Source organism: Carcharhinus amblyrhynchos, chromosome 20 (genome assembly GCF_965287045.1).
Source record: "Carcharhinus amblyrhynchos chromosome 20, sCarAmb.v2.hapA, whole genome shotgun sequence".
Lineage (NCBI taxonomy): Eukaryota > Metazoa > Chordata > Chondrichthyes > Carcharhiniformes > Carcharhinidae > Carcharhinus > Carcharhinus amblyrhynchos.
In genome coordinates this window covers 28,412,637-28,436,677 of record NC_137343.1, presented here as the reverse complement: position 1 = coordinate 28,436,677, position 24,041 = coordinate 28,412,637, and the positions used below count along the sequence as shown (strand labels likewise).

The 24,041-nt window shown below is 45.2% G+C and overlaps 1 protein-coding gene across 1 annotated transcript; it reads right to left on the bottom strand.

The window, feature by feature from the left end:
* Window positions 1-1,202: 1,202 nt before the first annotated feature.
* On the bottom strand, window positions 1,203-2,374 carry LOC145356086 (hydroxycarboxylic acid receptor 3-like). The gene has a single exon (XM_080208691.1). It carries the CDS (start codon window positions 2,372-2,374, stop codon window positions 1,307-1,309), a length of 1,068 nt encoding a protein of 355 aa, XP_080064817.1. The 3' UTR covers window positions 1,203-1,306.
* Window positions 2,375-24,041: the final 21,667 nt, after the last annotated feature.

Genomic DNA, 24,041 nt, shown 5'->3' with positions numbered 1-24,041 from the left:
CATTGATGTAGCAGCTGAAGATGGTTGGGCCTAGGTCACTACCCTGAAGGACGCATGGAGCTGAGGTGACTGATTCCCCCACAATCATACCATCTTCCTATGTGCCAGTTATGAGTCCAACCAGTGGAGAGTTTCCCCAATATCCATTCATTCCAGTTTTGCCAGGGCTCCTTGATGCCACACTCAGTTGAATGCAGCCTTGATGTTGAGGGCAGTCACATTCATGTCACCCCTGGAATTCATCTCTTTCCACATAGGAACGGAAAAACGGAGTGGACTATCTAGTTCATCGGGTATTCTGCTATTCAATAGAATCATGGCTGACTTGTACCTCTAGGGACTCAGCATTGTTGGTGCCTGTGAAGGTGATAACAGTCCTTTACTTTAACACATCCATGCAATGTGACATGGATCACATCAGCCAGTCAGCTGATCAGCACTGATTATCACACCTCACTGGATGCCTTGTTCAAGTGCTTCCAATATGGAACCAGTACAGCAGACAAAAGCGACCCACCAGTGTATTTAAAATAGTTAAATCCCACAGAGCAAGATGCTACTGATGCAGTCCATAACAAGATGACCACTTACCTTCTTCTAACCCACTCTCTTCCCTTTCCTCCTTGCTCTGATCTTTAGTCCAGAAGGATTCAGCTCCTTGTGGAAGAATGTATTTTATCATTGAAAATCCCTGACCATATTGTGTAGTAAAATACCATACGTTTTCTGGTAAAGCAGTGTCATGTTTTGACTGCAGACACTTTTCTAATATCCCAATCCTTCTTGAGTTAAACAGCAGTGAGAATACAAAGAATGAGATCTATTTCTTCCATTTCATTCTACAACTCACTTTCTCTCTTTTAATTCTCTTCTTTGTCTCTACTTAATTCATTTTTAAAGTCTTTGTTTATTTGTTGGAAACTTCTACCTCTAGGATGTATCACATTTCCTATTGGAACAGTGAAGAGCTGTCAGCAATGACGTGCAGGAGGAGTATGTTGGGGTTGGGTGGAGTAAGGTGTCGCTTAAATGGGTGTAATTGGTAATGTTTCTGATGCAGAAGCTGTTCTACCAACGCTTTCTGACTATTCAATTTCCATTGCTTAGCATGATCTTTAAATCCCTGTAGAAATCATCTTGCAATAAAAATATTCTACACGTGGATAAGTTGAATTAAAAACCGCAGTTTATTTCAGCACACATTTGTTAGAAACAGATTGGCTAGTTTGAAAATGTGACAAAATCGCCTTATTTCCAACATTTAGCAATTATTGACAGTCTGTACTTTAATTACACAAGCTGACAATTAACCACTGTGTATTGCAGTCGATGTGATATCTGACTGGGATTGATCACGGGGATTACATCCCGGGATCCTTTTTAGTTCCTGACCCATAACCATTTCTCCTCTGGGTTCTCCTCGTTGCATTGAACGACGAGTTGTTGATCTGAAGCATCTTAAACTAAAACGGGCAACTGCTTTCATCATAGCACTTCTGAATTTTGAACTTGAAAAGTAGTAAATAACTGGATCCAGCACTGTGTTCAGATATGTCATAAACAGTGTATTACAAAATACCTCAACAGCTATTTTATACGACTTGCAGCCTTCACTGCCTGTTAGTCTGGTAACTAAAACAGCGATTACAGCAATGTTTGTGGGCAAGAAACACAGTACAAAAACTGCTGCCACAGCTATCACAAGCTTTACTGCTCGTTTATATTTACCCCTCGATTCAGTTTTCATCTGTTTTAACTTCCATGTTATACAGAATGTGGAGAACAGGATAATCGGAGCTGGCAAAGCAAACTTGAAAACAATAAAAACAATATCAGTCCAAATTTGTGTAGGACTGAGATGATGGGTCATGTTAAAGGGTTCACAGTACGTCACATCGTCATGATTGAAGGTATGTGATTCTGCTAAAAGATGCGAACAAATAGCCACTGCGAAAATCCATAAGGCGCCTGTTACCTTCACTGCACAGCTTGCAGGCATCTTGTTCATTCTGTGGTGAGGGTGGACCACTTTAAAATAGCGATCGATCGATATAACAGTGAGGAACAGGATGCTTCCTGCCCGGTTTAAGGAGATGAAAAATACATTCAGACGACATGGAGCATCACCAAAGATCCAGTTCTTGCCCCGTATGAAGTAATCTGCTCGAAATGGTAAAGAGCAGATTAACAGAGTGTCTGCAATCACCAGGTTCAGTGAATAAACAGTGTTTGGCCTCCAGGACTTTACATGAAAACAGAAGATCCATAAAGCAATCACATTTCCAATGAATCCGAGGATACAGGTCACAATAATTATGGGTGGATTATAGGCTGAAGGAACCTTTTTCTCAAAAACACACGTCTGGTTGTCCATTTGGGGCAGCATTGCAGTAAACTCTCAGCCACACTGCCACAGGAATGAGTTGATGAACTGAACGTTCCATAACTTTATATAAAGTTCTTCCACATTACATCATGGATTGTGGGTGGTGCTTTAATTTTACAAAATTACAGCCAAACTCCAGAAAACACTTCAGCTAGTATTTACAGTGAGGTCACTCTTCACATTTGAAATACAGTTAGGTTTTTAAAATGGTTATTTGTTAAAATACCGACATATTAGAATATTGAATATTGAACTGTAAAGACTGAAGTTGCTCTGTGAGAGCAGTTCAAAATGGGCTGACAGTCAGTCAGCAAGAGATATTTCACTGTTACCCATCTCCTTTACACTGGAGTGCACAGGACAATCGTTCATTCCCTTCTTAGAGACTCGTTTCTTGATCTCACTGTTGGGTACAATTGCTGTGAAATTTAACAGTTTGGCAACATTTTCCATGATGTGGATATGCAACATTTTCCAAGCCAGCATAAAATAAAAACTGTGTGGTAAAAAGTGAGCAGCAATTCAAAGAAGCTTGTTGGCTAGTTTCACTCACTATATTTCTATTGATTTTTGAACTGAGTATCTTCACCCTGTCCTTCGGCTAGAGGTTCTTTACAGTTAATTTATTTGCTTGCTCAACCAATGTTTTGCAATTCCTATTCATGTGGGAAGTGGTAGAATGTTGACTGAAACTTTTTCTTTTACGAATTGGCTTCCAGTTCAGTTCAGTGTTTAACTGTTTAAGTGCTCTGACTGTAAATGGTGCAACCAGATAGGTTGTCTTGTAAGTATATGGTAAAAGAATAGGAAATAATGATTATTCTGCTTAACACATTCCAACACTCTCCCTCTCTCTCTCTCTCACTCACACACACACACAGTGAAGAGTTTTTAAAAATAAAAAACATACACATAAGGTCCTCAGACATTGTCTTAGACATGGCTTGGCGATCACTATAGTTTTACCTTAATTAAAAGGAATAATTGGACACGTATGGGAAACTATTAGAATGGCCAAACTAATCCATACAGAGAGGTATGAACCCCTAAAAACAAAAATATAATGTATAACTCTGCATGGATGATACTCCGACCGCATGGTGACTGGATAGAATCCACAGGCAGATCTGGGGAAAGTGCAAATCTTTTAAGTATTCGACTATCAGAAGCAATGGTAGAAACCTGTACATAGATTGACTCATTACAACTAACGAGGTTGGATTGACCATGCTGAATTCTTCCTCAGTTTACCTTTCCACGGTAATTTCATTACATTGCTAACGTGAGCCTACTGGAGACACTCATTAATTAACTAAATAAATTGTCGATGAAGTAATTTTTGCACTACCAACAAAAGACTTATCCTCATACCAAACCCATAAACCAACCAAATAAATGGGAATATCCCTGTACCAACTTGCTCCAACAACTAGTGCCCCCACCCCAACCCAGTACATACTACCTGAATCCACACCACGACATCCTGCCCACCACAACATAAAACACCCACAAAGAATAAAAAGTCACTCCATCCCATCAGCTCTGGGAGCCCCCTCAACCCACCCAACCTAATAGGCACACACAGGAGACGAAGGCGCCAAGATAGGGGAGGACAACAAACCACCCTTCAACCAACAACCTACCCTCCAAATCCCTATCAGGAAACCCCCAAGATCTTTCTTTTCCACTGCCTGACCTCTTGCCCCTCCCCATCCCCAGTAGCCCACCTACTATCCCATCAGTAGCCCAACCACTAACAAATCCTCCCTCACACACACACACAAACCCACCCACCCACCCCAGAAAACAGAATCTGACTTGGCAACAGACACAAAACCTTCCTGGGGCCAGGAAACCCCCAAAATACAACTCTCCAACACACACACCACTTGGACATCCATCACAGCCCCCAGAAACATATAAACCCCTGACCTAGCAGCCCCCTCCTCCTAACACACACCAACTCAACAACCATCTTCCCTGACCCTCCTAAAATATGACAGAAGCAGACCATTACCATGTTTTCCTTTGTTCTTTCCCCCCCACCCCAACTATTCCTTCTCTTTCGCCACATGGGGGTAACCCCCACTCACCACCGCACACAAGAAAAAACTAACAAATAATAATATACAATATATAAGAAAAAGGCCTAGGAGGCGATAAGACAACAAGCCACAGGGAGCAACAAGGGTTAGACGTAAGCCGAAAAAAAAGTGGCGGAGCACAAAGGAAAAGGGACAGGTCCTCTCTCTGTCCGATCCCAAAAATCAATCTCTCTCACACAGACATGCATTTAAGAGTTTACATTTCCTGACACATGTATGTCACAAAGCAGAAGAATGGATGAAATTGTAAACAGCCCAGTACAATCCTGTAAATTGATCACTGGGATTATTTTTGACCAATCCTGATAGTCTTTCTGGATTCTAAGTGATTTGGAGATGTTAACAGCTGCTGAGTTGAATTTTACAAAGCTGCCCACATTATTTGGCTCATTAAACAACAGACAAGGTTCAAGTGGACAGCATGTTAGCACTGTGGTTAGCACGGCAGCTTCACAGTACCAGGGACCCGAGTTTGATTCCCGGCTTAGGTCACTGTCTGTGGGGAGCTTGCATGTTCTCCCTGTGTCTGCGTGAGTTTCCTCTGGGTGTTCCAGTTTCCTCCCACATTCTGAAAGACATGATAGTTAGGTGCATTGACCCGAACAGGTGCTGGACTGTGGCGACTAGGAGAATTTCACAGTAACTTCACTGCAGTGTTAATGTAAGCCTTCCTTGTGACTAATAATAAAATAAGTAAATAAAGCATGCAGGATAGCTGGAGAGAGAGCGAGTTGTTAGGGTCCCAGCCAAGAACCCCAGCGTATATCATGAAGCCAGACTAGCCCAACATCCTTTTCTATTTTGGCATGAGTGTGAGGAAAGGATGCTTCACTCCAGGAGTAATTTTACTGACAAGTTAGCAGTCTTTTATCAAAATAAGCTTTATTCATAACACAGTTTAAGTATAACTCTAACAAAATTAAGCAGTTTAAGTATAAATAATTGAACAGTCTTTAAATATGAAAAGACATATCTCTAGTTTCTAACTTAACACTCTTTCTGTTCCAAATATGCAACATCCTTAAAACCCCCTTTAAATATAGTTATCAATCACAAATATAATTGCTATAATCTGTGTTGACAGCCTTGAAGTTTTCAGATATAGTGCTTTTAGAAGCCTAAAAAAATCTCCTAACTTCAACAAGAGCAGCCAAGCTCCTACTCCTTTCAGCAAAAGCCTGTTTCCATGTTTCAAATCCAGGACTGTACATAAACCACAAGATCACATGACCCTGTAAATCAACTTAATCAGAAATCCCAGGGAACTTAAATAAACAAAATCCATTAACTCTACTTAACTTGCTAGGTTGAAATGAGAAATTATCTTGCTTCTCAGCATCTGAACTGTTCATCCCAGACTACCTGTCAAAAAAAATGTGAACTTTAAAACATTCTCCTGAAATGGAAAAAATACACTATGTATATACATATATTCACACCTTTCCCTTAAAAACCAATGTCTTCATTTTACTAAAGGCTTTTTCCCCCATACTATTGGTACTCTATAAGATATGTACCATATTAAATCTAAGCATGCAAAGTTACACCATGGTATAGTCCAGTTCAGCCTTCCTTTTCCAATATTGAACATTCCATCCTTTTACATCAACGTTGTGATAAGGCATCTGCAGTCGCTTTCTCTGTTCTTGCTAATGCTTGTAACTCTGCTGTTGTTCAACTGCTTCCTCTTTCTTTTCAGGTGTCTCCTTCTATCCTTCGTCCTTTTTTGATTCCAAGTCAGTGTCTGGTTCCCTTGTCTTGATTGTAAGTTAATCTTGGTGGTGTCCTCAGAGGCCGGATCTGGAGGGTAAAACTTTATATTGAATGCAAACTGCCGCAAACCATTTCAGATTTGCTTTTTAATTTCTTTTGCTGAATCCAAAAAGTTCTTTTGATTTTCAGAGTTCTGAAATTTCAAAACTGAAGTAACCTTTTTCCAGAAGGTTGAGCTTCACATAGACTTTGTCAAAGAGAATCTGTCCCTTTGCACACTTTCTTAACTTTGCATATGTTCAGAACCATCCAGAAAATGTCACTTTACCCCTGTCCCTTTTCCTTTGAAATGGCCTTAGTTGCTCTGTCAGGCAGTCCAACTCCCCCTTCTGCTGTGAAATGGTATGCTCAAAAGTCTTCCCAGAGTCTCCAGTTTTCAGCTTCAGTTTATTCTTACAGCTGCTGGCATTCCTTTATCATTCTGCTATTTTGTTCCCCAGTCTCCATCTTGTGATCACATATGACTGCTGACTGATCTAAATTTTTCTTATCATGGATGCTGAGCTGTTGTTGAAGGTCCTGCGGTTTATAGTCAGTTAATTTCAACAACTCAGGAACAGGCTCCAAATCAGTCAACTTTTTCTATCTTCATCATGGTCAACAAATACTGATTCTCACTTTTCATTTTAGGCAAGGGTTCCATGCAATCAATTAGCACACTAGAGAAAGATTCCTCAAATTCCCAAATGGAAATTAAGGGTACTGGTTTGATTGTCGCTTGAAGGTTTCCAAGTACCTGAAATGTGGGACATGTAAGGCAAAATTCAACCACACTGTTGTGTAATCCAGGCCAATAAAAGTATTTTTGTATTTTTGCTTGTGTTTTCCTTACCTGCAAATGACCTGCTACGAGAATCTCAAGTGCCTCCCACAAAACCTCCTTTCTATAACCCAATGGTAGTATAACTTTATGAACTTCTCCCCATTTTTCATTTACCTGAATATGCAAAGGTCTCCACTTCTCCATTAAGAAATTACTTCTAAAGTAACCACACTTCAGTTTGACTTTGTTGTATTCCTATGTTCCATCGGGAATTGGCTTAGTCATTTAGACAATGATCCTTGGTCACAAATTACCTTCAACGAATGCTTCATTGTCTGAACAAACCTGTCAGCCAGCTTATTTATGGCAGGATAATAAGGAGTGGATCAGATGGGTTTGATTCTGTTCTCTTTTCGATAATTTGTTAATTCTTGCAAAATGAACTGCAGCCCATTGTCACTAACAAGCTTTTAGGTTAACCGATTCTTGCAAAAATCTCATCCAGTCTTTCTTTTGTTCTTTCCAAGGACATAGACTTCCTAAAAGTGACTTCAGAACATTTTGAGTGCATGTTTCCCATAATCAAAACCTTTTGTCCTTTAAATGGTCTGGTGTAAGGCAGACACAGGGAGAATGTGCAAATGACAGACAGACAGTCAGCCAAAATCAGAATTGAACCTGGGTGGAGCTTAGCAAGCCTGAAATAATCAGAGCTTTGAACTGCGCATGCACAGTGAGAAAATAATGTCTGTGGGAACCATCGCTCCCAGGCTGCAAATAGGGGATAAAGTGGTCCAGGAACCAAAAGCGGGAATGATGGCCCCCATAGACATTGCCCTACCCCCACAAAATAACTGTCTCCCTTATCCACCCACTCCCCTCTGCTACCCAGATCACAACCCCCACCGTTCAACCGCAGAATGGCAGCAGTCCCCCCTCCCCTACCAGAGATCCGTTGGCCTCGCCCCCAACCCCTCTCCACCAGAGAATTACCTGGCTCGCCTTTGCCAAGCCAGTCTGTATCACGCTGAATCTGGACACACGACCGCGATGGTAAAAAGGGAAATGCTGGTAAAGTTGGGCGGGCGGCCCATTAATACAATTTAAATTGTTCTGCTCAGCAACGTTCAGATGGGACAGGGAGGTTTTGGTAGGTTACGGGAGCCATGGTACATGAAAGTTGTAACGAACCTAGTCAAAAAGAAAAGTGTACAATAGGTTCAGAAAGATAGGCGATGTTAGGGATCTAGAGGAGTATACGGCTTGTAGGAAGGAACTTAAGGATATTAGGAGAACCAGAAGGGGTCATGAGAAGGCCTTGGTAGGTAAGATTAAGGAGAACCCTAAGGTGTTCTACAAACATGTGAAGAGTAAAAGGATGAGATATGAAGGAATAGGAGCTATAAAATGTGAAGGTGGGAAAGTTAGAAATAGCAGAGGTGCTTAGTGAATACTTTACCTCGGTATTCACAGTGGAAAAAGATCTGGGTGGTTGTACTGCAGGCTTGTGGCGAACTGAAAAGATTGAGTATGTGGACATTAAGAAAGAGGATGTGTTGGAACTTTTGAATAGCATCAAGATAGATAAGTCCCTGGGACAGGATGGGATGTACCCCAGCATACTGTGGGACGTGAGGGAAGAGATTGCAGAGCCTCTGGCGATGATCTTTGCATCATCGATGGAGACAGGAGAGTCCCCGAGGATTGCGGATGTGGTTCCTATATTCAAGAAAGGGAATAGGGATAGCCCAGGAAACCTCACTGGTTGGTAAGTTGATGGAGAAGATCCTGGGGAACAGGATTTATGAACATTTAGAGAAGTTTAGTATGCTCAAAAGTAGTCAGCACAGCTTTGTCAAAGGCAGATCGTGCCTTACGAGCCTGGTTGAGTTCTTTGAAAATGTGACTAAACACATTGACGAAGGAAGAGCGGTAGATGTGGTTTATATGGACTTCAGCAAGGCATTCGATAAGGACCCCCATGCAAGACTTCTTGAGAAAGTGAGAAGGCATGGGATCCAAGGGGCTGTTGCCTTATGGATCCAGAAGTGGCTTGTCCGCAGAAGGCAGAGAGTGGTTGTAGATGGGTCTTTTTCTGCATGAGGTCGATCACCAGTGGACTGCCCCAGGGATTTGTTCTGGGACCCTTGCTGTTTGTAATTTTCATTAATGACCTGGATGAGGAGGTGGAGGGATGGGTTGGTAATTTTGCCGACGACATGAAGGTTGGTGGTGCTGTGGATAGTTTGGAGGGAAGTCAGAAGTTGCAGCGTTACATAGATAGGATGCAAGACTGGGCGGAGAAGTGGCAGATAGACTTCAATGCAGATAAATGTGTAGTGGTCCATTTTGGCAGGTCAAATGGGATGAAGGAGTATAATATCAAGGGTTGGACTCTTAGCAGTGTAGAGGATCAAAAGGACCTTGGGGTCCGAGTCCATAGGACTCTTAAATCGGCCTCGCAGGTAGAGGATGTGGTTAAGAAGGCGTATGGCGTACTGGCCTTCATCAATCGAGGGATTGAGTTTAGGAGTCGGGAGACAATGCTGTAGCTTTATAAAACCCTAGTCAGACCCCAGTTGGAGTACTGTGCTCAGTTCTTGTCGCCTCATTACAAGAGGGATGTGGAAGCTATTGAAAGGGTGCAGAGGAGATTTACAAGGATGTTGCCTGGATTGGGTGGCATGCCTTATGAGGATAGGTTGAGGGAGCTTGGTCTTTTCTCCTTGGAGAGACGAAGAATGAGAGATGACCTTATAGAGGTGTATAAGGTGTTGAGAGGTACAGATCGGGTGGATTCTCAGAGGCTTTTTCCCAGGGCTGAAATGGTTGCTACGAGAGGACACAGGTTTAAGGTGATGGGGAGTAGGGACAGAGGAAATGTCGGGGGTAAGTTTTTCACTCAGAGGGTGGTGGGTGAATGGAATTGGCTGCCATCAGTGGTGTGGAGGCAAATTCGATGGGGTCTTTGAAGAGACTTCTGGATGAGTACATGGGATTTAATAGGATTGAAGGTTATAGGTAAGCCTTGTAGGTAGCGATATGATCGGCACAACTTGTGGGCCGAAGGGCCTGTTTGTGCTGTAGTTTTTCTGTGTTCTATGTTCTAAATGCATGCAAATGTATTTAAATCGCCATTGCACCCGTTTCAGGTGCGAATCGGATCGGAGCCATTTTCGGGCCTAGGTAAAATGGGCATGGGCGTGGATCGCGTTATGGGCCTCACGCCCAACTTCACCAAGTTTTCGCGCCCACTATGGTAAAACCAGGCCCATTGAGTCACATTGCAAAAGCTTGTTGGGCTATCCCACTTTCCCCAACAAAGAATATTCAGAAGCAGAATCTGGGTACCTTCTAGAAGAGCAAGTTGCATTCTAATAACAGAATTTACAACACAGAAGAAAAGAACTACGACCGTGAAGAAGAGAATGCCATTTGGATTTTGGGTGATTCTGAAGTTAAATGGACAACCTATCAGGATGGAGGGCAATACTGGTACTACTGTGTCTTTATTTCCGTGGACTGCATATCAACAAAAGCTGATCTCTCTTCCTTTAAAACCAGTTGACGTGATTTTAAGGACATATGTGGAAGAGAAGATGCCATTAATTGGTTATATCATGGTCAACATTGACTTGAATGGACTGCGGAGTTGCCTCTCATGTGGTCCTTGGTAATTTTCCTGCTCCAACTGGAAGATAATGATTGGGGAAGATAAAGCTTAACTAGTGTGCTCTCATTTGACTAGTCAATGTCAAAACAGACCTACCACACCTTCTGGATAAATATAAGCATATTTAAAGTTTGGATGGATAGTTAACTGTACGGCGGTATGCCTTGGACTACAAGAAGATATAGACAGAATGCCAAGTGGGCAGATAAGTGGGAGGTAGAATTTAACCCTGAAAAGTGTGAGGTGATATACTTTGGAAGGAATAATTTGACAAGAAAGTATTCAATGAATGGGAGGATACTAGGAAGTTCTGTGGAACAAAGGGACGTTGGCTTGTTTGTCTACAGACCTCTGAAAGCAGGATGTTAATACGGTGCTGAAAAAGGCATATAGGACACTTGCCTTTATCAGTCGAGGCTTTGATTACAAAAGCAGGGAAGTCACATTGGAGTTGTATAGAATTTTGGTGAGGCCACAGCTGGAGTACTGTGTGCTCCACGTTATAGGAAGGATGTGATTGCACTGGAGGGAACATAAGAACATAAGAAATAGGAGCAGGAGTAGGCCATCCAGCCCTTCGAGCCTGCCCCGCCATTCAATAAGATCATGGCTGATCTGTCGCTGCTCAGTTCCACTTTCCCGCCCTCTCCCCATAACCCTTAATCCCCTCTCCTATCAAAAACCCATCAACCCGCGTCTTAAAAATATTTAGCGAGGCAGCCTCCACCACTTCAACGGGCAGAGAATTCCGGAGATTCACCACCCTTTGAGTGAAGAAGTTCCTCCTCAACTCCGTTCTAAACCGCCCCCCTTTTATCTTGAGGCTGTGCCCCCTAGTCCTATTGTCTTTTTTGAGCGGGAAGAGTCTTTCCACCTCTATCCTATCCATCCCATTCATCATCTTATACGTCTCAATGAGATCTCCTCTCATTCTTCTAAACTCTAACGAGTACAAGCCCAGTTTATTCAGCCTCTCCTCATAGCTCAACCCCCTCAACTCCGGTATCAGCCTAGTAAACCTCCTCTGCACTCCCTCCAAGGCCAAAATATCTTTGCGCAGGTGCGGCGCCCAAAAATGCACACAGTACTCCAGTTGCGGCCTCACCAATGCCCTATACAGCTGCAGCAAGACCTCCCTACTTTTATATTCAATCCCCTTCGCTATGAAGGCCAGCATCCCATTCGCCTTCCTGACCACCTGCTGCACCTGCAAGCTGGGTTTTTGCGACTCATGCACAAGGACCCCGAGGTCCCTCTGCACCGTCGCCTGCTGCAGTTTTTCGCCCCGTAAGTAATAGTCCTTCCTACCATTCTTCCTACCAAAGTGGACCACCTCACACTTGCCAACATTAAATTCCATTTGCCATTTCCTGGCCCATTCGCCCAGCCTATCTAGATCCTTCTGCAGACTCTCCACACCCTCCGCACAATTTGCCGTTCCCCCAATCTTGGTGTCATCAGCAAATTTCGACACTCTACACTCGGTTCCTTACTCCAGATCATCTATATAAATGGTGAAAAGCTGAGGCCCCAGCACCGACCCCTGGGGCACTCCACTAGTCACCATCCGCCAATCCGAATAGCACCCGTTGACCCCCACTCTCTGCCACCTATTTGACAACCAATCCTCTATCCACGCTAACACCCTACCCCCAACTCCATGTCCCTCGACCTTCTGCAATAACCTCTTGTGAGGCACTTTGTCAAACGCCTTCTGAAAATCTAGAAAGACCACATCCACCGGCTCTCCTCTATCCACCGCCCTAGACACATCCTCATAGAACTCCAGTAAATTTGTCAGACACGACTTCCCTTTAATGAAACCGTGCTGCGTCTGCTCTATCAAACAATTCCCTTCAAGATGCCTCGCAATTTCCTCCTTAATGACAGATTCTAACATTTTACCTACCACAGACGTTAAACTAACCGGCCTATAATTCCCCGCCTTTTGCCTGGCACCCTTCTTAAACAACGGCGTAACATTAGCCGTTTTCCAATCATCCGGCACTTCCCCGGAATCCAGCGACGTTTGGAAAATAACCACCAAGGCATCCACTATCACCTCCGCCATTTCTTTCAGAACCCTCGGATGCATTCCATCCGGTCCTGGGGACTTATCCACAATCAGCCCCTCCAGTCTGTCGAGCACCGCCTTTCTAGTAACAGTAATGTCATTAAGACCCTCCAGTCCTACCACCTTTCCATCGCTAACACCCGACAAATTATTCAATTACCCCTCCGTGAAGACAGAAACAAAAAAGTTATTCAATATCTTAGCCATATCCCCATCTCCTACCACTAGGTCCCCTTTCTCATCCTCTAAAGGACCAACATTCACCCTAGCCAGCCTCTTCCTTTTTATACATTTATAAAAACTCTTGCTATCCTTTTTTATATTAAGCGCTAGCCCAGCTTCATAGTTTCTCCTACCCTTCCTTATCAACTTCTTTGTCAATCTTTGTTGACATTTAAACCTCTCCCAATCCTCTTCTCGCCCACTACTCTTAGCTACTCTAAATTCCTCCACTTTTAGTTTAACACTTTCCTTCACCTCCTTCGTTATCCACGGCTTATTACCTCTCCTCCCACTATCCCACTATGAAAGGAGATTCACCAAGATGTTGCCTGGGATGGAACATTTAAGTTATGAACAGAGGTTGGATAGGCTTGGGTTGTTTTCATTGAGCAGAGAAGACTGAGGGGTTACCTGATTGAGGAGTGCAAGATTATGAGAGACATGGACAGAGTGGATAAGGAGCAACTATTCCCCTTAGTTGAAGGGTCAGTCACGAGGGGACATATGTTCAAGATGAGGGACAGGAGGATTAGGGGGGATGTGAGGAAAAATCTTCTTAATCAGATGGTGGTGACAGCCTGGAATGCACTGCTTGAGAGGGTGGAGGAGGTAGGTATCTGGATGAACACTTGGCACACCATAACATTCAGGGATCTGGGCCAAGTGCTGGCAGATGAGATGAGGTGGAAGCTCAGGTGTTTCTAATGTGTTGGTGCAGACTGGATGAACTGAAGGTCCTTTTCTGCACTGTACGATTTTAAGAGTGCACTTGAAGAGACACTGGTTCACTGAAGGGAGCTCAAATCAAACTCAAGATAAAGCCTAACAGAATGAGGGGAGATTTGATAGAGGTGTCTAAAATTATGATGGGTATAGGTAGAGTGAATACAAGCAGGTTTTTTCCACTGAGGCTAGGGGACAAAAAAACTAGAGGACATGGGTTAAGGGTGAAAAGGGAAAAGTTTAAAGGGAACATTGGGGGGGCTTCTTCACACAGAGAATGGTGGAAGTGTGGAATGAGCTGCCGGATAAAGTGATGAATGTGGGCTCACTTTTAACATTTAAGAAAAACTTGGACAGCTACATGGATGAGAGGGGTGTGGAGTGACATGGTCCAGGTGCAGATCAGTGGGACTAGGCAGAAAAATAGTTCAGCACAGCCAAGAGGGGCCAAAAGGCCTGCTTCTGTGCTGTAATGTTCTATGGTTCTATGAAACCTAACAGTCAACCAATAAGTCTCAAAACAAGAGCAGTGCCACATGTCATTTATTTGGAGTTCGAAGAAGAATTAGTATGACTTGTTAATACTGATGCATTTGAGCTGGTTCCAATGAGTGACTGGGTTCTATCCTAAAGATTGATGGATCAGATATTAAGTGAAATCTCTGCAATGTTGCCTGAATGATGTCCTAATTTCAGGGACCATTGAAGAAGAACACTGGTGTAATTTAGAAGTAACATGGGAATTTCTTCAACCACATGGCCTGTGTATCAAGAAAGAAATGTGTGGCATTTTCCAGACATCAGTCCATTATTTGAGGCATATTATTGATAATAAAGGCCTTCATAAAGCAATTAAAAAAAGGAAGCTATTCTAGAAGCACCATAACTGATGAGTATGATGCAATTGAGATCCTTCTTAGGATTAGTAACGTATTATGGTAAATTTGTTCCTAATGTGGCTGCATTATTGGAGTATAATTTTTCGTTATTTGTATAGTAGTCACTTCACATTATCGACTGATCATCGATCCTTAACTACTATCTTTGTGCCATATGAAGGCAAACCATCATTAGCTGCCAGCCAGTTGCAAAGATGATCACTGACCTGATCTGCACACTCTGACAATGTAAAATATTTTCTATCAGAGCGCCACGCGAATGCTGATCCTTTACCATGCTTAGTGTTCTCAATTGAACAGATGCTATGAACTAATTTTACTCATATTCTTTATTTTTTGCTGGTAGATCATTTGCCTGTCAAAGTTTCTCAAGTTCAGAGATGTAGCAGGAATGATCCCATGATGGAGACAGTGATGGATATGATACTGAAAGGAACAATAGATGGAATGTGTTGTCCACACCTGATTTGAAATCACGGCCATGATTCTGCCAAAAGCGCTGAATTTGGTGGGAAAACTGTTCTAAATCCTGACTGTTTTATCAGTTCGGCTTCTCACCCGAATCTCCCCACTCTGTGCATTGCAGAGTTCCCTCTGTGAAAATCATTAAAAACCCAGGGGGACGGGGCCTATTCACTCCGGAGTCTGACAGTCCTGGAAGTCTGCGCAGGAACAGTAGTTCCAATCTGTCAGTCTTCCCGTTTGCTGGCCAGCCCGATCTCTGACCAGCTCGGGACCCCAAAGGCGCTGCCCAATCAGCTCACCTCCCCCATCAACCCCCACGACCCGATTGCGGACTCTGCAACAATTCCTGGGCCAGCCCTAAACCACACCACCACCCATCGCCGCACCCCCCCCCCCCCCCCCCCCCCCCCCCCACCCCAGCCAGGTCCTGGAGTGCCCCAATGCGCAGCCTAGCTCCCCCAGTGGTGGCCATCCCCCACACCCCTCACCCCAGCAGAAGCCCCCTCCACCTGATCCCCTCCTGGGTCAGACCCCACCACCCATAAGGCAGGTCTCTCCCCTCCCCCAGCAGACCATCACCGCCCCCCCCAGCTTGCCCCTGTCACTGTTCTTCCTCCAGCCCAGACAGATCCTGTCTGCAGAATGGCAGCAGGACCCACCATCCTGACCATTTGCCCCTAGGCCCCCTTGGCACTGCCCAATATCTGATGGGCAATGCCAAGGTGCCCCCAGACATGGGCACTTTGCTTCTTGGGCAGTGCCGGAGGTACAGACTGGCACCTGCCCATGCCCGGGGGCACCACCCGCCCCCACCGCTCAGCCCCCCTCCCCCGCCTCTCCCCCCGGGGTCCCAAATTGCCCATTATGGCAGGATTGTTTGCTGGAGCAGAGAGAGAGAGAGAGCTAAGATTTTACCTGTTAAAAACCTGTTTAAAATAAGTTTAAAGCACTTTACTCTTTGTAGAACTGTTTAAAGCATTTATTTATTGTATTTACTGCTTTAAGAATTCTGAGGGTGTGGTGAAAAGGCATTTGTGGACCAGCCTGCTTTAAATCAGCACCAGGTTTAAAAGGAGGCCTGGTGTAGACAGCGGGCAGCGTCTGAGCGGGCAGCGGAGTGAGTGGGAAGCAGAGTGAGTTAATAGGGCTTAATATCAAAAAGGGCTTGAAGAAAAAAGGCCAGGTGAGTTTGTTTGAAAAAAAACAAAGAAAAAAAAATTTTTTCAAAACTACTACAGCAAGAAACAAGGAAAAAAATTTTTTCCCCATAAAAAATTACAGTGAATAATGGAGGGGCATGTGATGTGTGGTTTCTGTATGATGTGGGAACTGGCGGACCCCAGGGTCCTTCCCAGTGACCATGTCTGCAGTAAGTGCAGGTTGCTGGAGGAGCTCCAGCTCAAGGTGGATGAGCTGGCCTCTGAGCTACAGACACTGAGACTCATCAGGGGGAGAGAGGGTGCCCCTAGACTGGCTAAATCTAAGGGTCAGGGACAAAAGGGGGCTGCTGGGAGGAGGAAGGGGGGTGAGGAGCGGAGGCCTCAGCCTCTTAATCTGCATAACAGGTTTGAGGTTCTTGCTTCCAGTCTGGAAGAGGACGAGGCAGGTGAGGTTGGTGAGCAAACTGCACACGGTACAGTGATGCAGCAGGACATAGGCAAAGAGAAGGGGAAAAGGAACGTAGTAGTGATTGGGGATAGTGGGGTGAAGGGTATTGACACTGTCCTTTGTCACAATGACAAAGTGCACAGAAGGGTGTGTTGTCTGCCTGGTGCTCGGGTACAGGATGTCGCAGCTGGGCTGCAGAGGAACCTGGAGTGGGAGGGTGAGAACCCGGTCGTTGTAGTACATGTGGGTGCCGGCGACGTAGGCAAAGTGCGGACTGATGATCTGGGGAGGGAGTATGAGAAGCTGGGAATGGAATTAAAAAGTAGAACCGACAAGGTGGTCGTCTCTGGGCTACTGCCTGAACTGAGTGCAGACGGGCGTAGGGTTGACAGGATAAAGGAAGTGAATGGGTGGCTCAGGGATTGGTGTGGGAGGAATGGGTTCGAATTTATGGGGCATTGGCACCAGTATTGGGGTAGGTGGGACTTGTTCGGGCGGGATGGGGTTGGTCTGAATCGTGCTGGGACCAGAGTGTTGGCGAATCGAGTAAAGAGGACTGTAGACAGGGCTTTAAACTAATTAGGGGGGGGGAGGGTGCGAGGGTAGGTGACGCTACGAGGTCTAAAGTTAAGGATAGGGTACAGGTAAGGGAAGAGGCCGAGGATGTCCAAATTGGTGGCGTGACGGCAAATAGGGTCCAGGTGAAGGCTGGGATGAAAGCGCTTTATCTGAATGCACGAAGCATTCGGAATAAAGTGGATGAGCTGGTGGCGCAGATCGACACAAATGGATACGATCTGGTGGCCATTACAGAGACGTGGCTGCAAGGTGACAGGGACTGGGAGATGAATGTACAGGGCTATCAAGTGTTTAGGAAGGATAGGCAGGAGGAAAGAGGGGGTGGCGTAGCTCTGCTGATTAAGGATAGTATCAAGGTGGTAGCAAGGGATGATATCGGAGCCAAAGAGCAGAACGTGGAATCGTTGTGGGTGGAGATTAGGAACAGCAAAGGGAGGAAGACGCTGGTGGGTGTCGTCTATAGGCCCCCGAATAATGATCTGGAGGTGGGGCAGGCTGTTGACACGCAAATAAGTGCGGCGTGCAGGAATGGGACGGCAGTAGTTATGGGAGATTTCAATCTGCATATTGATTGGTCGACCCATGTTGGACGAGGTGGGCTCGAGGAGGAGTTCTTGGAATGCTGCCGGGATAATTTCCTTGAACAGTGTGTGTTGGAGCCGACGAGGGAGCGAGCTATCTTGGATCTGGTGCTATGTAATGAGGCGGGTAGAATTAGGGACCTTGCGGTGAAGGATCCTCTTGGAGAGAGTGATCATTGTATGGTGGAGTTTCTGGTGCAGATGGAGGAGGAGAAAGTGGGTTCCCGGACACGCGTCCTTTGTTTGAATAGAGGGGAGTATGGTAGGATGAGAGAAGAATTGGCGAATGTGGACTGGGGGAGTGCGTTGGAAGGTAGGTCTGCTGAGGAGCAGTGGAGGATCTTTAAGGAGATCTTTCTTGGTGCTCAGCAGAAATTTATTCCAATGGTTAAAAAGGACAGTAGGAAGAGAGGTAATAAGCCGTGGATAACGAAGGAGGTGAAGGAAAGTGTTAAATTAAAAGCGGAGGAATTTAGAGTAGCTAAGAGCAGTGGGCGAGAAGAGGATTGGGAAAGGTTTAAATGTCAACAAAGATTGACAAAGAAGTTGATAAAGGAGGGTAGGAGAAGCTATGAGGCTGGGCTAGCACTTAATATAAAAAAGGATAGCAAGAGTTTTTATAAATATATAAAAAGGAAGAGGCTGGCTAGGGTGAACATTGGTCCTTTAGAGGATGAGAAAGGGGAGCTAGTGGTAGGGGATGGGGATATGGCTAAGGTCTTGAATAACTTTTTTGTTTCTGTCTTCACGGAGGAGGACGTGAATAATTTGCCGGGTGTTAGCGATGGAAAGGTGGTAGGAATGGAGGGTCTTAATGACATTACTGTTACTAGAGAGGTGGTGCTTGACAGACTGGAGGGGCTGATTGTGGACAAGTCCCCAGGACCGGATGGAATGCATCCGAGGGTTCTGAAAGAAATGGCGGAGGTGATAGTGGATGCCTTGGTGGTTATTTTCCAGACGTCGCTGGATTCCGGGGAAGTGCCGGAAGATTGGAAAACGGCTAATGTTACGCCGTTGTTTAAGAAGGGTGCCAGGCAAAAGGCGGGGAATTATAGGCCGGTTAGTTTAACGTCTGTGGTAGGTAAAATGTTAGAATCCGTCATTAAGGAGGAAATTGCGAGGCATCTTGAAGGGAATTGCTTGATAGGGCGGACGCAACACGGTTTCATTAAAGGGAAGTCGTGTCTGACAAATTTACTGGAGTTCTATGAGGATGTGTCTAGGGCGGTGGATAGAGGAGAGCCGGTGGATGTGGTCTTTCTGGATTTTCAGAAGGCGTTTGACAAGGTACCTCACAAGAGGTTATTGCAGAAGGCCGAGGGACATGGAGTTGGGGGTAGGGTGTTAGCGTGGATAGAGGATTGGTTGTCAAATAGGAGGCAGAGAGTGGGGGTCAATGGGTGCTATTCGGATTGGCGGTTGGTGACTAGTGGGGTGCCCCAGGGGTCGGTGCTGGGGCCTCAGCTATTTACCATTTATATAGATGATCTGGAGGAGGGAACCGAGTGCAGAGTGTCGAAATTTGCTGATGACACCAAGATTGGTGGAAAGGCAAATTGTGCGGAGGGTGTGGAGAGTCTGCAGAAGGATCTAGATAGGCTGGGCGAATGGGCCAGGAAATGGCAAATGGAATTTAATGTTGGCAAGTGTGAGGTGGTCCACTTTGGTAGGAAGAATGGTAGGAAGGACTATTACTTACGGGGCGAAAAACTGCAGCAGACGACGGTGCAGAGGGACCTCGGGGTCCTTGTGCATGAGTCGCAAAAACCCAGCTTGCAGGTGCAGCAGGTGGTCAGGAAGGAGAATGGGATGCTGGCCTTCATAGCGAGGGGGATTGAATATAAAAGTAGGGAGGTCTTGCTGCAGCTGTATAGGGCATTGGTAAGGCCGCAGCTGGAGTACTGTGTGCATTTTTGGGCGCCGCACCTGCGCAAGGATATTTTGGCCCTGGAGGGAGTGCAGAGGAGGTTTACTAGGCTGATACCGGAGTTGAGGGGATTGAGCTATGAGGAGAGGCTGAATAAACTAGGCTTGTACTCGTTAGAGTTTAGAAGAATGAGGGGAGATCTCATTGAGACGTATAAGATGATGAATGGGATGGATAGGATAGAGGTGGAGAGACTCTTCCCGCTCAAAAAAGACAGTAGGACTAGGGGGCACAGCCTCAAGATAAAGGGGAGGCGGTTTAGAACGGAGTTGAGGAGGAACTTCTTTACTCAAAGGGTGGTGAATCTCTGGAATTCTCTGCCCGTTGAAGTGGTGGAGGCTGCCTCGCTAAATATTTTTAAGAAGCGGGTTGATGGGTTCTTGATAAGAGAGGGGATTAAGAGTTATGGGGAGAGGGCGGGAAAGTGGAACTGAGCCACAACAGATCAGCCATGATCTTATTGAATGGCGGGGCAGGCTCGAAGGGCTAGATGGCCTACTCCTGCTCCTATTTCTTATGTTCTTATGTTCTTATGTCTCCTGCTAGTTCCCCAAACATGGGGAGCCAGTCTAAACCCCACTGGAATGAAGTACTCCTGGCCCCGTCCCCCTGGGTTTTTAATTATTTTCACAAATGGGAACTCTTTAATGCGTAGAGTGGGGAGATAGATTTGGGTAAGAAGCTGAACTGAAAGTTCCCGATAATCACATTGAAAACATATTTAAAATACATTTTAAAAAGAGTCAAATTGCTTACCTGCCTTCCCGCCAGTTTCTAGCATAGTCTGACCAGCGACTGTTCCCCGGCTTTGGAAGATGTGCATACGTTCACTGCATATGCGCAAATCCTGGAACAAAGCCAGTGGTGCACATCTCCCACCACAGCCTGCCACAAGAGTTGTCAATCAGGATGGGAGATTTGCGACCTATATGTATCAAGAAAGCTTGAGTGATCATCTCAGTTAAGTGTCTATTGTGGGGAATTCATAGAATCCCTACAGTACAGAAGGAGGTCATTCAGCCCATCAAGTCTGCACCAACCACAATCCCATTCAGTCCCTTTTCCTGTAACCCCACTTTACCCTACTAATCCCCGACACTAAAGTTAATTTTGTATGACCAGTCCATCCTAACTCGCACATCTTTGGAATGTGGGAGGAAACCGCAGCACCCGGAGAAAATGCACACAGACATGGTGAGAGTGTGTAAATTCCACGCAAACAGTGACCCAAGGCTGGAATTGAACCTGGATCCCTGTTGCTGTGAGGCAGCAGTGCTAACCACTGTGCCACCTTGCCATCTAATTTGAATGATCATTCCTCCTGGTCTGCATGGAAAAGCTCTTGAATAATTACATGAAGGACATCTTCATGTCATCCAAATGAAGGAATCAACACATAGTTATTTTTGGTGGCTGGATTTGGGTAGCCAAGTTGAAGAAAAATTGGGACAGTGTAAATCCTGTGCACGAATAAGAAATACACCACTATTTTCTCATTTCCACCACTGGGAGCGACCTAAAATGCCATGACAACAATTGTATGTAATTTTTGCTGGTCTGTTTGAGGGTTACATGTCATTAGTTATAACTGATGCGCACTCAAAGTGGCCCGAAGTTGTTTTCTGAGACCTGCTATATCTGAACAAACTACTGAAACAGTTGACAAAATCTTATATGAATGATTTGGTAAACCAGAAGAGATTGTTAGCAATAATGGTCCACAGTTTACTTCACAAGAACATAAGAAATAGGAGTAGGAGTAGGCCATCTGGCCCCTCGAGCCTGCCCCGCCATTCAATAAGATCATGGCTGATCTGTTGTGGCTCAGCTCCACATTCCTGCCCTCTTCCCATAACCCTTAATCCCCTCTCTTATCAAAAACCCATCAACCTGCGTCTTAAAAACATTTAGCGAGGTAGCCTCCACCACTTCAACGGGCAGAGAATTCCAGAGATTCACCACCCTTTGAGTGAAGAAGTTCCTCCTCAACTCCGTTCTAAACCAACCCCCCTTTATTTTGAGGCTGTGCCCCCTAGTCCTACTGTCCTTTCTGAGCGGGAAGAGTCTCTCCACCTCTATCCTATCCATCCCATTCATCATCTTATACGTCTCAATGAGATCTCCCCTCATTCTTCTAAACTCTAACGAGTACAAGCCTAGTTTATTCAGCCTCTCCTCATAGCTCAACCCCCTCAACTCCGGCATCAGCCTAGTAAACCTCCTCTGCACTCCCTCCAAGGCCAAAATATCCTTTCGTAAGTACGGCGCCCAAAACTGCACACAGTACTCCAGCTGCGGCCTTACCAATGCCCTATACAGCCGCAGCAAGACCTCCCTACTTTTATATTCAATCCCCCTCGCTATGAAGGCCAGCATCCCATTCGCCTTCCTGACCACCTGCTGCACCTGCAAGCTGGGTTTTTGCGATTCATGCACAAGGACCCCGAGGTCCCTCTGCACCGTCGCCTGCTGCAGTTTTTCTCCACGTAAGTAATAATCCTTCCTACCATTCTTCCTACCAAAGTGGACCACCTCACACTTGCCAACATTGAATTCCATTTGCCATTTCCTGGCCCATTCGCCCAGCCTATCTAGATCCTTCTGCAGACTCTCCACACCCTCCGCACAATTTGCCTTTCCACCAATCTTGGTGTCATCAGCAAATTTTGACACCATACACTCAGTTCCCTCCTCCAGATCATCTATATAAATGGTAAAAAGCTGAGGCCCCAGTACCGACCCCTGAGGCACTCCACTAGTCACCAACCGCCAATCTGAATAGCACCCATTGACCCCCACTCTCTGCCTCCTATTTGACAACCAGTCCTCTATCCACGCTAACACCCTACCCCCAACTCCATGTCCCCTGACCTTCTGCAATAACCTCTTGTGAGGTACTTTGTCAAACGCCTTCTGAAAATCAAGAAAGACCACATCCACCAGCTCTCCTCTATCCACTGCCCTAGACACATCCTCATAGAACTCAAGTAAATTTGTCAGACACGACTTCCCTTTAATGAAACCGTGCTGCGTCTGCTCTATCAAGCAATTCCCCTCAAGATGCTTCGCTATTTCCTCCTTGATGACGGATTCTAACATTTTACCTACAACAGACGTTAAACTAACCGGCCTATAATTCCCCGCCTTTTGCCTGGCACCCTTCTTAAACAATGGCGTAACATTAGCCACTTTCCAATCTTCCGGCACTTCCCCGGAATCCAGCGACGTCTGGAAAATAACCACCAAGGCATCCACTATCACCTCCGCCATTTCTTTCAGAACCCTCGGATGCATTCCATCCGGTCCTGGGGACTTGTCCACAATCAGCCCCCTCCAGTCTGTCTAGCACCACCTCTCTAGTAACAGTAATGTCATCTAGACCCTCCAGTCCTACCACCTTTCCATCTCTAACACCCGGCAAATTATTCACGTCCTCCTCCGTGAAGACTGAAACAAAAAAGTTATTCAAGACCTCAGCCATTTCCCCATCCCCTACCACTAAGTCCCCCTTCTCATTCTCTAAGGGTCCAACGTTCACCCTAGCCAGCCTCTTCCTTTTTATATACTTACAAAAACTCTTGCTATCCTTTTTTATATTAAGCGCTAGCCCAGCTTCATAGTTTCTCCTACCCTTCTTTATCAATTTCTTTGTCAATCTTTGTTGACATTTAAACCTCTCCCAATCCTCTTCTTGCCCACTACTCTTAGCTACTCTAAACGCCTCCGCTTTTATTTTAACACTTCCCTTCACCTCCTTCATTATCCACGGCTGATTACCTCTCCTCCTACGGTCCTTTTTGACCATCAGATTAAATTTCTGCTGAGCACCAAGAAAGATCCCCTTAAAAATCCTCCACTGCTCCTCAGCAGACCTACCTTCCAACGCGCTCCCGCAGTCCACATTCGCCAATTCATCTCTCATCCTACCGTACTCCCCTCTGTTCAAACAAAGGACGCGTGTCCGGGAACCCACTTTGTCGTCCTCCATCTGCACCAGAAACTCCACCATACAATGATCACTCTCCCCAAGAGGATCCTTCACCGCAAGGTCCCTAATTCAACCCGCCTCATTACATAACACCAGAAGAGTTTGAGGATTATCTCAAAGTAAATGGTATTTTGCTATAAAATCCACACCTCATCGTCTGTCAACCAATGGATTTGCTGAAAGTTTTGCACAAGTTTTGAATTCTTCAAAGCTTCAAGAGAGCAAAGTTCGTTATCACATTGTGTGAATAGCTTTTGCATCTTACAGAAGTT

Bases quoted from the DNA above. Each gene is read 5' to 3' on its own strand.
- LOC145356086 (XM_080208691.1), bottom strand. From the start codon at position 2,374: ATGGACAACCAGACGTGTGTTTTTGAGAAAAAGGTTCCTTCAGCCTAT.